The 13,848-nt window shown below is 37.1% G+C and overlaps 1 protein-coding gene across 2 annotated transcripts; it reads right to left on the bottom strand.

The window, feature by feature from the left end:
* Nucleotides 1-966: 966 nt before the first annotated feature.
* LOC117491908 (anoctamin-9) lies at nucleotides 967-13,179 on the bottom strand. 2 transcript variants are annotated; one of them, XM_034142042.1, is made up of 24 exons: nucleotides 12,815-13,179; nucleotides 11,899-11,973; nucleotides 11,659-11,769; nucleotides 11,433-11,569; nucleotides 11,125-11,174; nucleotides 10,973-11,031; nucleotides 10,084-10,163; nucleotides 8,507-8,641; nucleotides 8,336-8,429; nucleotides 8,197-8,257; nucleotides 7,056-7,138; nucleotides 6,852-6,956; nucleotides 6,198-6,362; nucleotides 6,081-6,117; nucleotides 4,833-4,944; nucleotides 4,610-4,667; nucleotides 4,394-4,491; nucleotides 4,113-4,309; nucleotides 3,856-4,008; nucleotides 3,411-3,558; nucleotides 3,202-3,324; nucleotides 3,014-3,107; nucleotides 2,464-2,576; nucleotides 967-1,580 (listed from the first exon to the last, which is right to left on the bottom strand). In XM_034142042.1, exons 1-24 carry the CDS (start codon nucleotides 12,833-12,835, stop codon nucleotides 1,544-1,546), a joined length of 2,346 nt encoding a protein of 781 aa, XP_033997933.1. In that variant the 5' UTR covers nucleotides 12,836-13,179; the 3' UTR covers nucleotides 967-1,543. The 2 variants fall into 2 exon arrangements, with proteins under 2 accessions (XP_033997933.1, XP_033997934.1); XM_034142043.1 differs by lacking the exon at nucleotides 967-1,580 and adding an exon at nucleotides 1,587-1,982 and having other exon boundaries at nucleotides 12,815-12,835.
* Between the last annotated feature and the right edge of the window lie 669 nt (nucleotides 13,180-13,848).

The raw sequence follows: 13,848 nt of genomic DNA, 5'->3' as shown, positions 1-13,848 counted from the left end.
AAAGGATATTTTGCCTTTACAAATGGTGCGCTTTATCACTGCCTGGGTTTTGGTTGAAGTGCATCCAAATGCTGCTGCGTTTTCGCGTTTGGCTCATTTTACATCCGAAAAACACGTCGTCTATCTGTCCAGTACCACTTGTTATGACTTCTCTCTCTCGCGTATTCCGTTAAGACCCACCCCACCTAACTCCTCGTGCTGAAACCTACAAATCAGAGTAGGGGCGGGTCTTCACAGAATACGTTTGGGGAACAAAATCAAGCTTTTTAAAAGGCGAGTGAATTTTGGCAGGCAGTGAGTGCGGACCAACTTTGATTGAACGATAAGAAGAACGGCTCTCACCAAGTACGACTCGGTTCCCCTCGTTCGTACCAAAGAGCCGTTCAAAAGAATCGGCTCGTTCGCGACCGACACATCACTACTGAACATTCTTCATTACATGTTAAAGCCCTGAATTTAAACTTTGTTTTAAAGAAAACTATAGATTTATCAGCAACGTTTCTCAGAGGAGTAAACATTCAAAATTACTCATTATGAAGATTGGCTCCCATATTATTATAAAATATTATTATTTGGGGTCAATCTGGCAACCCAAATGATGTCATTATTATTGGTTATAACATATCCATGAGGCATTAGTAATATTTCTGTTTACCATTAATAAGGTTACAACTTATGGGACTTTATAATAGTCGTAGAGTGATAAACTAAAACATTTTCACAATTGATCCATGTATTTGATGTTCAAACTGCATTTTTAAGGTATTTTTCAAATTCCCAGAAATACATTTTTTGTGAAAAAAACATGTGGTTGTATCGTGTGATATTGAAACTAAGGCTTACTATCCGCCCTTAAAAGAAACCATGGCGTGACACAAAGACAACCCTGTCATGATTGTAACTATCACAGAAATAATACTGTATTTACACTTGAATCTTGCTGAAAAATAGATACAGTAGACATTACAGAATATGAGGCCAAATGTTTCCTCTTTTATTCAATAATATAAAATATTATAATGCAAAAACATTCTTGTGTCTGCTTCACAAAAGACACCACCATTATTTGTCTGCAGTAAAGGCAATCATCACATCGCTTGTTTAAAATATAAGGCAACAATGTAACACATAATCGGTACTGTATGTGCCGTAGCAGTATAAATTATCATTAGGCTTTTCTTAAAAACACTCACATGCGTCTCACAAATAAAGAGATCCAATAGTAAGCTATCAGTGCATTCATACAATCCAATAAGAACAATCTCATCATCAGTAAAATTGGTCACCGTCATAGACTGTATATACACTGTCCACTGGTTTCATCCAAGAAAAATGAGTCTGTCTTCAAAGTCCATTTCAGAGATGAGGATCCAGATAGGCAGCACTTAACATTTGGCTGCAAAAAATGTAAAGAGAGTGCGAGCCCTCCTTCTGAACTCTTCAGAGAGATGATTAATGCCTTTGGCGTTGACTCAATTCTGTGACAGTCTGGACACTTTAATGGCAACACTGTGCTCATGTCCTCAGAGAAAATGTGTAACCTTTAAGGGTGGTCTGAACGAAGTCGGGCTTGAAATGAACTGTGAGAAATAAAACAAGGGTTGGTGAGTTGCAGCAGAAAAATAATTGTGGTCACAACACTGGAAAGCAAATCTTTAAAAACGTCTAATATATACTAGTAGTATATAATGCACACATTATTTGAGTTACAAAATAACTAAAGTCATCATTTGGGATATTAGGGTTCAGTTAAATTATAAACCATTACATTTGAGTGGAATATTTATGTCAATGTATACCTCTTATGACGCATTAATGTAGAGTAATACTGGCTGTAAGTATATCTATCGCACTGCAATTTATTTTTAGTTCAGAAACTCTTAAGACGTAACACTGTTACATGCAAGTGCTTATGTGGTGGTAACAGTTTCAAGTGTCAGGTAGAAATGTTTTAATGCACTGGTTCCCACAAGTTGGAATGTCTGTTGAAAAAAATGAAAATCATTTGTGAGCCTGATTTATTTAATCTGATTCATCTTAGCTACATAAATATATATATATATATATATATATATATATATATATATATATATAGACAGACTTTTTTCAGCTTAATAAGTACAGTGGAGATGCTAATCCACAATACACAAAAGGCAAATTCAAAATACAAAGAAGCCTTTTTCTTCTCCTGCGATTACTGCAAATGTAGCGGGAGCAACTTGTGTCTTTTGTGTGTTAAAACTGGTAATGATGTGTTACGTCATGGACCAACCCAACCGACGTAATAAGATCAGTATTATCTCAAATAGGGATCAAGTTTATGATTGGTGAATGCGTAGTTAGGGCACCACAGAAAAAGGTTGAGAATATTTAAATAAAATCCTAAAAGGCTCATGTAATATTCTTTATATGAGCCTGATTTCTCTTTTTTTACAGTGTAACTTCACACTGCTTAAGACTCACCTGAGTTCCTCTTTCAGTCTCTTGAGTTTATCAAAGAGCCGCTCATTCTTCACCTGCAAGGGAGCACTCGGCACAAACCATGCTGCAATGAACTTGCATATGACGACAACGTGCTGAAAACAGAGAGTATTTTAGGAATGTTATCATCTTTCCTCTCAATGAATAGGTGGTTTCATTAAAGATAAGATAACACACCCGGATTTAGTTATTGCCTAGATAATGGTTGCGTAAACATGTTTTTCTTCGAGTGTCAAAGCTGAGACTTTATAATGGGCCACGAGCCAAAAGCAACCTTTTGTATTGTTTTGAATCATTACGATACAAGAATGCCAAGTTCCCTTTTTGTCTGTGTGCCACTGTCTCTGCCCCTCCAGGGGACCACTTTGGGCAGCCCTGGCCTAGATCGATACTGTCAATCAAAATACATTCACAGTGTGCTGGGATGACTTTGTGTGTATTCTATTGGTTGCTTCTACTGTACAGAAAAACTGCTCAAAGAAATCAAAGTAGGAAGATGAGGTTAGTGTTTTTGGTTATGGTTAAATCTCACCTCAAACAGGATGACAAAAGCGAAACGCACAGCTAGAATTAACCAAAACTGTGGGGTTAGATTGTAGTCCTCATTGCTCCTGTAGTCTTTATACCTGTTTGAGAGAAGTAGACAAGAAAAGCAGGCTTTTATATCCAAAGAAAAGGGAGATTTTATATAAGAACAAAAAAGATATAAGAATAACAAACCTGCAAGAAGTTACATTCAGGCCACTAGTAGTGATCATCTGACTGGCCGAAAACTCATTGCGTAAGTTTAGATCATCTAAATGTGCAACGGAGAGAGTGTTGTTGATGTATCCGGACATGCAGCTGGAAAAAAACGAATATAGAGAGAATATATTTAAAGTGTGTCGCATGAGTTGACAGAATAAAACATTTTCTAGAAGTACTCTTACTCAATATCTGCTTCTGTGCCGTTAGCACATGGGCCGTAGCGGTAACGATAAACCAATCGAGGGATGAAATCTGATGACACGCCGATGACTAGCCCGTTAGCAATGACCGCTAAGACACCAATAGCCTCCAACACGTCTATCCACACACCTGAGGGAAGAAAAGGTTGATGTGATGAAAATGTAATCAATTTATTTCGATTTAATTCATTTTATTCACAAACAAGTAAAATAATAAGACATAATAGAGAAGTGTGAAATGGGACACCCCGATAAGCTATCCGAAGCTTAAGAGGCACAGACACTGAACAGAGAGCATTTTAAAATGATCTTTCTAACACATCTAAAGTTGAAACAATGTTGTTTTATTACACCAAAATATTTACAACCTACAAAACACCTAACACGCCAACAACATTTACACTTCCAGTTTGAAAGTGGTGCTCACCAATATCGTTGGTTTTCTTGGGGACCAGCCTGCGCTCCAGAGTGACCATTTTAATGGCGTCCAGGCGGATCTCAATGATGTTGTTAATGAGGGCGAGCAGAGGGGCGAGAGGAAACGCTGCCACAAATATGGTGGTAAAGCTGAATTGGATCACTAAGGAAAGGGAGAGAAGAATATTATTAATGAAAACCAGTCTAGCATTTGTCCAATGGGTCCTGTTTTTGTTGTTAAAATTGTATGCATACTACAGTACATACCCATCTCCAGGAACTCATGGAACAGGCTGAAGGAGTCCACGTCGTTGAGGCGGTAGTTGCTGAGCCAGTCTCGAAGCTTGCAGTTTTCACACAGCTCCGCTCCATGGTTGACCTCTGAATCATCCTTCAGGTAGCAGTGGGCACATTTCCTCTGCAGCTTCTTGGTTTTCCTCCTCTTAAACCACCTGCAGAACCAGCTGAACAGAGAGACACAGCTAGTTGAGAAGAGTGAATAATAACGTTTTATACAGTATATAATCTAAAATCAGATTTATACTTACGGGCCAGTAAACTCAAAGACATTGCTAATGGTTTGTTTAAGGACCATTATAATAGCCATTTGGATAAACAGATCTGTTAGACATCCACTGGGATGACACTGCAGAGGACAGAAGAAGTGATAGGACAACAATAATTAACAACATTCAAATGTTAAATATCAACTATTACTTAAAAATTATGTTTTTCTGAATGGGATAAAGAGTTTTGTTACTAACCTCCTCGAGCCTCCATTTTCCTGAAATTCGCACATAACTACCAGGATGGCCATTTATCCTTTTGTATGTGTAACAAAAACACATTATTATTATAATAAATATATATAGATATGAGTTTCTTTCAAAAGGACAATATTCAGGGGTCCTTAAGGGTAACAACAAAAGTTCCAAAATGTGAATACTGAATTATTGTACAGGCCTAATTCAATTCACTAGTTCTTACCTGCCGAGAAAAAAAGCGACGTAGAACAGGGAGGAGAAATAGGTGAAGAACTGGAAGGTGAACATCTTGACGGTGAAACTCTTCTCTGTGGCTGCAAATGATCTTGTTTCCTCTAAAAAATACAAACAAACTCATGTCAGTGTCCATGCAGTTCAAAAGATGGCCAATGGATGGCACAATCTCACAAACGAGAATATAATTTTGCATCTATTATATAGTTTGCCTTAATATACATGTTATTATTCAAAATAATGTTATGTTGATGCACATACAGCAATATTACAATTTAATTTGTAGTGTTCAAATCTTCAGATATTGTTATTTTTAAACTTCCATTTCTACAGGAAGCTTTTAGAAACCCATCTGAACACGACTGGCTCCCTACAAAAGCAAACGTGAGATGTTTTAGCCAATTTTGTTTATCTTGGTAACCTTTAGTTTTCGAAAAAGACTCTTTGGGGGCTCTACATGACAGGGCCAATAGACTAGATTTAAACACAAAGACCCTCGTAAAAGTTAATTCATGATGATCTTCCTCTTCCACCTCAGTTCAATTATTCTCAGTGAGTTTCCGATTTCTGAATATCACCTGATCTATCACACGTTTTTACAACTCCCGTTTATTTGCCCTGATTAGAGTACATGGTGGCCCAGTTCCAATGTCCAATATAGAGCTGATGTATAATGCCTTCAGGTGACACTGTGCTTTCTGGAAATGTAAAGTTGTCTATATAATGAGTTTTGGGAATAAAGAAAAAAAGAAATTGGGAGAAAGTGTGCAGAACGGGGTAAAAAATAAATAACATCAAAGCCCTCAAGCCCTTCCAGAGTCTCAGCCTTAAACCCTGAAAAAAACATGCAGAAAGGTCTATGTGTGGACATTGGATTTTGGTCACATGATCTATGTTGCAAAGGTGTTGTATTGTTCAAGGCATTACTACTTATCAGTGTGTTATCTGTGTGTCTCTCCTGCTTCCTGTCTGATTACATGCTTGGCTGCATCAGCCCTCCTAAATGTGTTTGCCAGTTCTCACTGCCCAATACACTGACACCTGCAAACCTGCTGTTGACTATTAAAATAACTGCTCATTTACATTTTCAATTACTGAAACACATTATATTATCAAATCATTTTATAAAAATGAAAAGCTTTTAAAGCAAACATTCAACTTTGTCATATTAGTGTATCAGCGTCTCTTTCAAATGTAGTATATAAAAAGGAAAAGTAATTCGGTACAGTTAACATACCTATTTCACAGAGCTTCATGGCAACAATCCTGTTGATCTGCAAATATACAAATATTGTAAGAGCCATAGAGAATATAAGTAAAAGTCAAACAGAGACACAGTTAGAGACCTGCGCACCCGTGTCATGACGGTGATGATGAGGTAATGCAGGACGGCCCCCAGCATCATTGCTCCGCTGTTGGAGTGGGTGCTCAGGAACTCCCATGATCCTTCAGCCAGGAGCACCGCTGCGATCACCCTGAACACCACCAAGGCATGTGTCAGGCCAATGATCACCAATATCTGAGGAAACACAAAAAACACTCATTTGTTTCACTATATTTTGGAGGGCATCCAAACAAGTACCCTCAACTACTTTTAAATTAGCAAGTCAACATATTTTAATTTAAATGCATGTCTGATATGCCACTATGTTTCCGCAAAAGAGGTAACACAATGGGGATTGAGCCTATGGCCTACTGAAAATATTGCAATATTGATATATTTACATTATTACAAATTCAGTGTCCGTGGCAACATTCTCTGGAAAAAATGTTGTATTGCAAACCTTGCACACAATTCTGACGCACATATATCACACTCCTGAGTGCAGTATCCCATTCTTTTCATTGAAATTACTAAAATGAACCAGGACTGAATAATTAAGAATTCCCATTTAAATACCAAAAACTGAACCTACTCCTTCCTGAATCCTATTTTAACCTGAAATCCAAAGATGACGAAGCATTTGAAGAACATATGTAACAAATGTAAAAATGACAAGTCACCCACCATTACTGTGACACAGATCAGAACCAGAGTGCTGCGCAGATAGGAGTGCTTATATTCTTTTGGTTCACAGTTGGCATTGTTCACAATTTCCAGAATCAGTTCCTCCTACAGTTAAATATAATAAAAGAATATACACAGTTATAATTCCAATGAGCACTGAGCAGGTATTACTGAAATGGGATGTAACATGTGAACTGATCATACCTCCTCCTCACACCAATCCGACACTTTCCATTCACACACATACGAAGCTCGATGTCTCTTCCAGAACTCCAAAAACAATGTTGCTGTAAAGATCAAGGATTGTTATGAGATCATGAAGCCAACAGGAACTACATCATAAGAAATGCACAGGGAGAGTTTTTGTAAACATAGATCTGGGTTATGCCTGTTCCAACTTTAGGGATATTTGGTAACAGTTTTGCATTCACCCTTTTATGAATGCATGAAAGTTTCTACATGCCTTCATTCAAGGCTTAACATTACATATTTGCTTTTGGTCATAGCATTTGACACAGGGCTTATTCAAAAAACATGAAAGCAGGAAGCCAATTTGGGACCAATCCAGATTTTTGCGTCTGAAATACTTGGCGGGAAATTGCACCATCTGAGCTCCAGCCCTATTTTAGACCATGATTCAAAATTCTAATGTATTTCTCTCAGCCCATTTATGCACTACTCTGATTTTATCTTATCACTACCTTACACAAGTCCTCTCATAAAATGCACTCATGCAGTCACTTTAGTGTTTGTTCTAGTTAATCATACCCTTCTTATAAACTTCACTTCAAATCCATAATGTCACTGTCACTTTGCCTGGATTCTTATTTTCTATTACATATTATGCATTTTAGAAGAGGTCTGATAACAGACAGCATATTTTTAAAACTCCACTAAAACACAGAGATACTAAAAGCATAATAACTGAAAAACTCAGTGAAAGAGCATTTAAATGTTCTTATAGATGACTGCCTGACCACCCCCACGGCCAGATGGCCTGGGTTGATTAAGACGTGAGAAGCCAGGGCCGGTAGGTTTTCTCTGGGGCATCTTGTTGGCAGTGCATATCTCAGTAAACTTAAAGCTTTCAGACAGTTAGATATACCAAATATAAAACAGACCAATGTGTACATGTAATACAGTAAAGCCAAACATGTTTAAGTAATAAATGACAGAATGGGAGAACAGTTCTGTTTTATGTGTCTGTCTAATACATGGGCTTAAATCGCTATGAGGCAAAATTGCATCTTCACTCTAATCTATCTTTAACAGGGATCTCATCATCAAAAAACATGTGACATTTTCTCTCATCACAAGAATAACTATGTCATACTGAATAACTCACCCCACACTGCCATGAACATTGCAAAGAGCACTGTGCCATTATTATCAAACAGCAGGCTCACCTGTAGGCAGACAGACCAGCAGTGAGCACAAACAGACAAATACAACACTCATCCGTCTAATGAAAAGCACTGATGTACCTTGGCGTATGTGCAGGTTTCGGAGAGCTGCCACACTTTGCATCTCTTGTCACAAAGTGGACACATGACTGTGTCAGCCTCACAAACCTCCTTTCTGCAACACAGCAAGCACTTCATTTGTTACATCTGAAATGGTCTGCTGTGACACTGTGGCATTGTGGAGAAACTTACATGAGGGGTGAGCTGTTAAAGAAGGCGAGGCCATAAAGGAAGACGATGACCCCGATGAGAGCAGGCGGGATCAGCAGAAAAGTGTACCAGCCCAGCCACAGGTAGTACAAGGCCACCTTCTCCCCAAAGTAGTTCCTGACATGAAAACACACAGATGGAGAAAATGACAAAGAATGTTAATATCATACATAATGTGTATAATATGTCCATCACAGGATAATCATAATTACATATGTATTTTACATTCTTTTTTGTATGTACATATTTTTTCTGATTCCTGTATTTCACTTGCACCATTTTATCTATTGCACTATATGTCTTAAGTTTATTGAATTGTATAGTTGGAGGAGCCTGGGAGATTTAAATAGCAAAAAAATAAACTGTAGCTGTCTTGCATTTAAGATAAAGCCTTGCATTTTTGTTTCTTTACATTTCTTGCTGTTTAAGACATACATTTAAAAACACAATGTGGTACTAAATCAATATTAACAAATTATACAGAAAGTTTATGAAACTGTAAACAAAAAAAACACATAGTCTTTATTTGTTGAATTGTGCTCCCTTACAGTAGAAATATCTCATAAAAGAAGAAAAAGGGTGTCAACATTTTGTATAATAGCTACTGTATAACTCTGCATGTTATATTATACAGGTTTTTGTATAATATTTGTTTTCTGTATCCTCTTCTATCTAACATAGTTCAGCTAGACCTTCATTTTTATAGCTGCATGAAATGTGTCCTTCTGTTGGCGTAGTTTGTCTCCTCTGGTTTTAGCCAGTTGTTGTTATCTGTTTAAGAGCTGCTGCTCTTTAAATGTTAGTGAGACACTAATCAATTTGTTGAGAGAGTGGCTGCGCTGTTCTGCCAAGTCATAATTGTTTGAGTCCAAAAAGGATCGTGCACTGAAAGATGGTATCCATAGTTTCCTTTAGTCAAGCCAAAATGCGGCAAAACCAGGCAGAAGAAGAATATACGGGAGTAGTTTGTGTGTACCTCCACACAATGTTGCCATTTTTTAAGAAATGTACATTTTCTTGTGTATGTACAGTTTATAATGTTATATTTGATCAATGATAATATAATGTTACACTTTACAACATGAATTCTCTTTTCATTCTACTCCAGCCTCCTGGTTTTTAGAAGAGGAAGATTAATGTTCGACGACAACAAGTACTTGTATGATTTTGCCTAAAGGTCGAGTGATGATGTTCAGCACATCTTGTCTCTATGGTTTCTGAAAGCTGAGTGCGGTAATATCACAGCTTACATATTTACATAAAGCTTACACATATCCAATTACCTTTCTACATGAAATTGGAGACTTGATGTATGTTTGCATTGTGTTTGGACTAAGTAAACAACTGAAACTAAAGACAACAGCAGTAATTACTGAGCATGATCTTTGAACAATGCTTCCAAACAATTCCTGCATCATGCGTGGGGGTCGACATGCATGCTGTTGTCTTTCTAAAAGCTGAACCCACTTCACAGTGAGGTGAAATTGAATAACCACAACTGAAGAAAAAAGGAAAAGAAAAACAGGATTATGAACAGGCTGTTGTGTTGCAGTCCAAACCTGACAGCAGTGATGGGTTGCCCTTGGAGACAGGCTGTCCATCGAGCCCAGTTCTCTTTCAGCTCTCTCTGCTTCTTTTTCTGAAAGCAAGAGCAACAAGAAAAATCTAAATAAATCTCTAACATAAGGAAGAGCTTTGTACATGTTTCAAAACACAACATACTGTACAGTAAAACTTGAGCTTACAATGAAAACAAATCCACAATTAATGCTGCTACATATTATGTATGGGCATTATATTTTGTTATTATATTATATTATATCATAAGACAAAATATATTTACATTTAATCTCCTAGATATTACATTTGGTAGAAACTCCTTCACCTCCCACGGTGTTGTAAAGCACACAAGGACACATTTGTACATGCTTACATGTGCAAATGTGTCAATGTATGTTCACACATTTTCCCACATAGCCCCAGCATTGAATGACTCACTGCAATAATATGACTCCCTTAGCTTCTCTTTGAAAAGATTGTTGTTTGGCAGCATAGTATTGTTTTGGAAGGACACTGCCAAGTTTCATGTCATAATTACTGATGCTCTTTAATATAAGCATAACACTTTAGTGGCCACATGAAGAGGAAAGATTTATCAGAAGATAATAGTTTCACTATCTTAAGAATGAGGAGCTAAATAAAAGATGTTAATCGTGTGTGGATGACGGAGAAAAGATACTGGGTTTAATCATTTTATTCACACCTGACCTTAAGAAAAAGATTTATTCAACTTCTTTATTCATACAATCGGTTTTATCTGCAGTTCTTGTCCAAGACTTCGTAATAATTCATTCATCAAGCCAGTTATGGTGACAATATTGCAACCATAGTGATAAATCATAGATGCTGAACAACAACAAGGTTTAAATGGAATGGATTCTTTTTTACCTCGTGCAAGCAGAACTTTGCTTCAAAAACCTTCATCTTCATAAGTTTCCGCAAACTCTCTGAGGAGAATAACAGGTGACAAGAATAACATGAACAACAAGATTAGGTGCCAGGTACTCTAAGAGGATTGGAAATCAAGATACTTTGCTCACCTCCTGAATGTATAGGGGTGTGATTCAAGATGAAGTGAACAATCCTTATCCTGAAACAAAGATAAGTATCGCTTATGAAGCTGATTTTGCAACAACAAATCTTCATTAATTGAAATCAATGAAGTATTTGACATTTTGATTGTTAGTAATGGTTAAGAGAAGCAGGGCTTAGAGGGTATTTAGAATATCACATTCATTCATGTCCAAATACCATATTTTGAAAAGGAATATTGTGTTATGTAGCGGGTAAACCGTCACAGATACTTCAAATAGCATCTGTGATTGTTTAAAAATACAAATTGTTTTACCTGGTGCTTAGTGGTACAATGTTCTGATCCGAGCTCCAGTTACAAGCATCAGACACTTTGAGCAGATATCTGTACCTCTCGAACATTTCTTTAGGCGCTTGGATCCCATAGAAGACGAGATCATCATCTATAATTTTCTAACGGGGATGAATAAAGACAAGACAAATTCAAGAGTTGTGTAACCTTTAATTTCATTCAACGTTTTTGTTTATTTCAAAAGACTTACGGTCACTTTTAATTTCTTTTTTTTCAGTTCCTCAATATATTCAATTTGCTTCCTGTCCTGGTGATCATTTGTTTTGGCAACCAGGACGTAATCGTATGATAGAGGCGTTTGCTGTGTGACAAAAAGAATATGGAAAGTCAGACTTTCTGACATTATAGGGATCGATCTTAATCTGTGAATTAAGGTGGCCAGTACTACAGTAGTTTGTATGTTTTTAAAGTGGACACAATCATTTCTTACCACAGGAGGGATTGATGACTGATCATTGCCATTCTCTTTCACCACACCCATTAATTCCAGTAGATCAATACTGGGCTGTACAACAACAAATTGAAAAATAATACAAAGAGATGTCATCAGCACAAAATATGAAATTCCACACATCATGAATAAAAACTAATTTTTCTTGAAAATGTTATATAGGGCATGAGTGATAGGGCTACAACTGAGGATTGTGTTTTATTATATAGCACCTTTTTTTTCTTGAAGGTCTATAAAATGTATGATAAAAGTTAAACATTTCCCTCCCAGTGACTCAAAGTCCAAGGTGATAAAATAAGATAATCCCTTAGTAGTCCCACAACAGGGAAATGTGTCTTTAAATGTCTTGTTTTTACCATTATTTTTCGTTCGACTAATGCTTACAGCTCTAATGATTGACACATAATGATTCTATTACGAGATAATTAGGTGTGATCATTTCAGAAGTCATCATTCCAAAAGAATCCAGTTGACATACAGTAGAGATGTGTCAGTGAATGCCACTGTGGTGATCCTGACTCACTATAGTGTACTGACAGAGTAGAGGGTTAATATCACATAATTGAACAAAGAGCATGGCATGTTGTCATACTCTAACCTTCATGCCTATCCATGCTATTCACTTACACGTACAGTGAAGGTGTGGCATACATAGAAATACAATCTGAGCAGTGTGATACTAATGGAAGAACATACACTGCTAATTCATATTATATATTCTTAAAGGTGGCTCTTACAGCACTGGATTGAGCCTCTGTTGTATTCAGTCTGACAAGTGCAGGTTTGGATAAACATCAGGCCTATGTTAAACATGAAGCTTGAAGAAGAATCTGGATTCAGAACAGCTCTATAATGTATCGATATAATGTTAGTGTATGTGAATGGGATCACCTACCTGCCTCCTGTGGCCGCGCATGATGAGTAGTCTCTGAATGCAGATGCGACTTCCCGGATTCAAAAAAAATCTCCAGTGCCCATTCAATGATCCCGGAGGCTTTCTGTGAGCTCAACGATATGCTCAACTATAATATGACATGAGTCCTCTTGAACAGGCAGTCGTATACTTCCGTACTTCCTCTATGAACAAACGTGTTGTTGTATTCCTCCTAGCTAAGGAATGTAAAAGCGACTCTACCTGTTGCTGGTGTCACTGCATTTGTATTTATCGCCACCACCTTTTTTTCTCAGGTTCAACAGTGCGGTCAACAAACAAACACACCGACTGACTGACTGAGAGACTGAGTGACAGGTGTACTGTATGTTCCAGATGCTGCAGAGTAGGTACAAAGATAATCTCGATGTGGTTTGTCAGGTGCAATGGAATTAAATATTTTAGTTTCCTCCTCCTCACTGTTGCAAAAATACCATATAGTCACCACTAGGTGGAAGCAGTGAGTTTAACAGGCTGTTAAAGTAAATCACTGCCTGTGTCTGAAGCTTCCAGACACAGGTTCACCACCCCAGTCAAGTTAGTGTTTACTGTGTGGTTTTTTTCATCAGATTGTAGTGTTTTTTCTATTATATTGTATTGTTATGTACATTATGTTACCCATGACTCCAAATCAATACAGAATATGAATTTTCACAACATGTTCAATATTGAAAAAGCACTCAAATCTAATTTAAAAAAGGTGTTTCCTACTTGCCCAGTGTTGTTTTAGTATCAGGTATGGATTGGGAGTCAATGGGTCACAAACCATGGGTATGAAGTGAAATGAGACCCGCCCCGAAAATTTGATTTCATATAATATTTATAAAAAATAAGCACTAAAATCCAATAAATGTGTCATAACCCCTAGAGTTGTAATACAAGCTGCATTTATTTGGAGTCACAAGGTCACATGACATTTATTGAAATAAATAAAAACTTTCCAATAAAAAACACCAGAATTTCGATAATAATATGTTTATTAAATAGAAAAAGCAATA

This window comes from Trematomus bernacchii, unplaced genomic scaffold (assembly GCF_902827165.1).
Source record: "Trematomus bernacchii unplaced genomic scaffold, fTreBer1.1, whole genome shotgun sequence".
Lineage (NCBI taxonomy): Eukaryota > Metazoa > Chordata > Actinopteri > Perciformes > Nototheniidae > Trematomus > Trematomus bernacchii.
This window is presented reverse-complemented; position numbering and strand designations above follow the sequence as displayed.

Excerpts from the sequence above, each read along its gene's own strand:
- LOC117491908 (XM_034142042.1), bottom strand. The coding sequence starts at position 12,835 with ATGCGCGGCCACAGGAGGCAG. Across the intron at positions 11,570-11,658 it reads AAAAGAAATTAAAAGTGACC|AAAATTATAGATGATGATCT; the intron begins GTAAGTCTTTTG and ends CATCCCCGTTAG. Across the intron at positions 8,642-10,083 it reads CAACCCATCACTGCTGTCAG|GAACTACTTTGGGGAGAAGG; the intron begins GTTTGGACTGCA and ends TTTTCATGTCAG.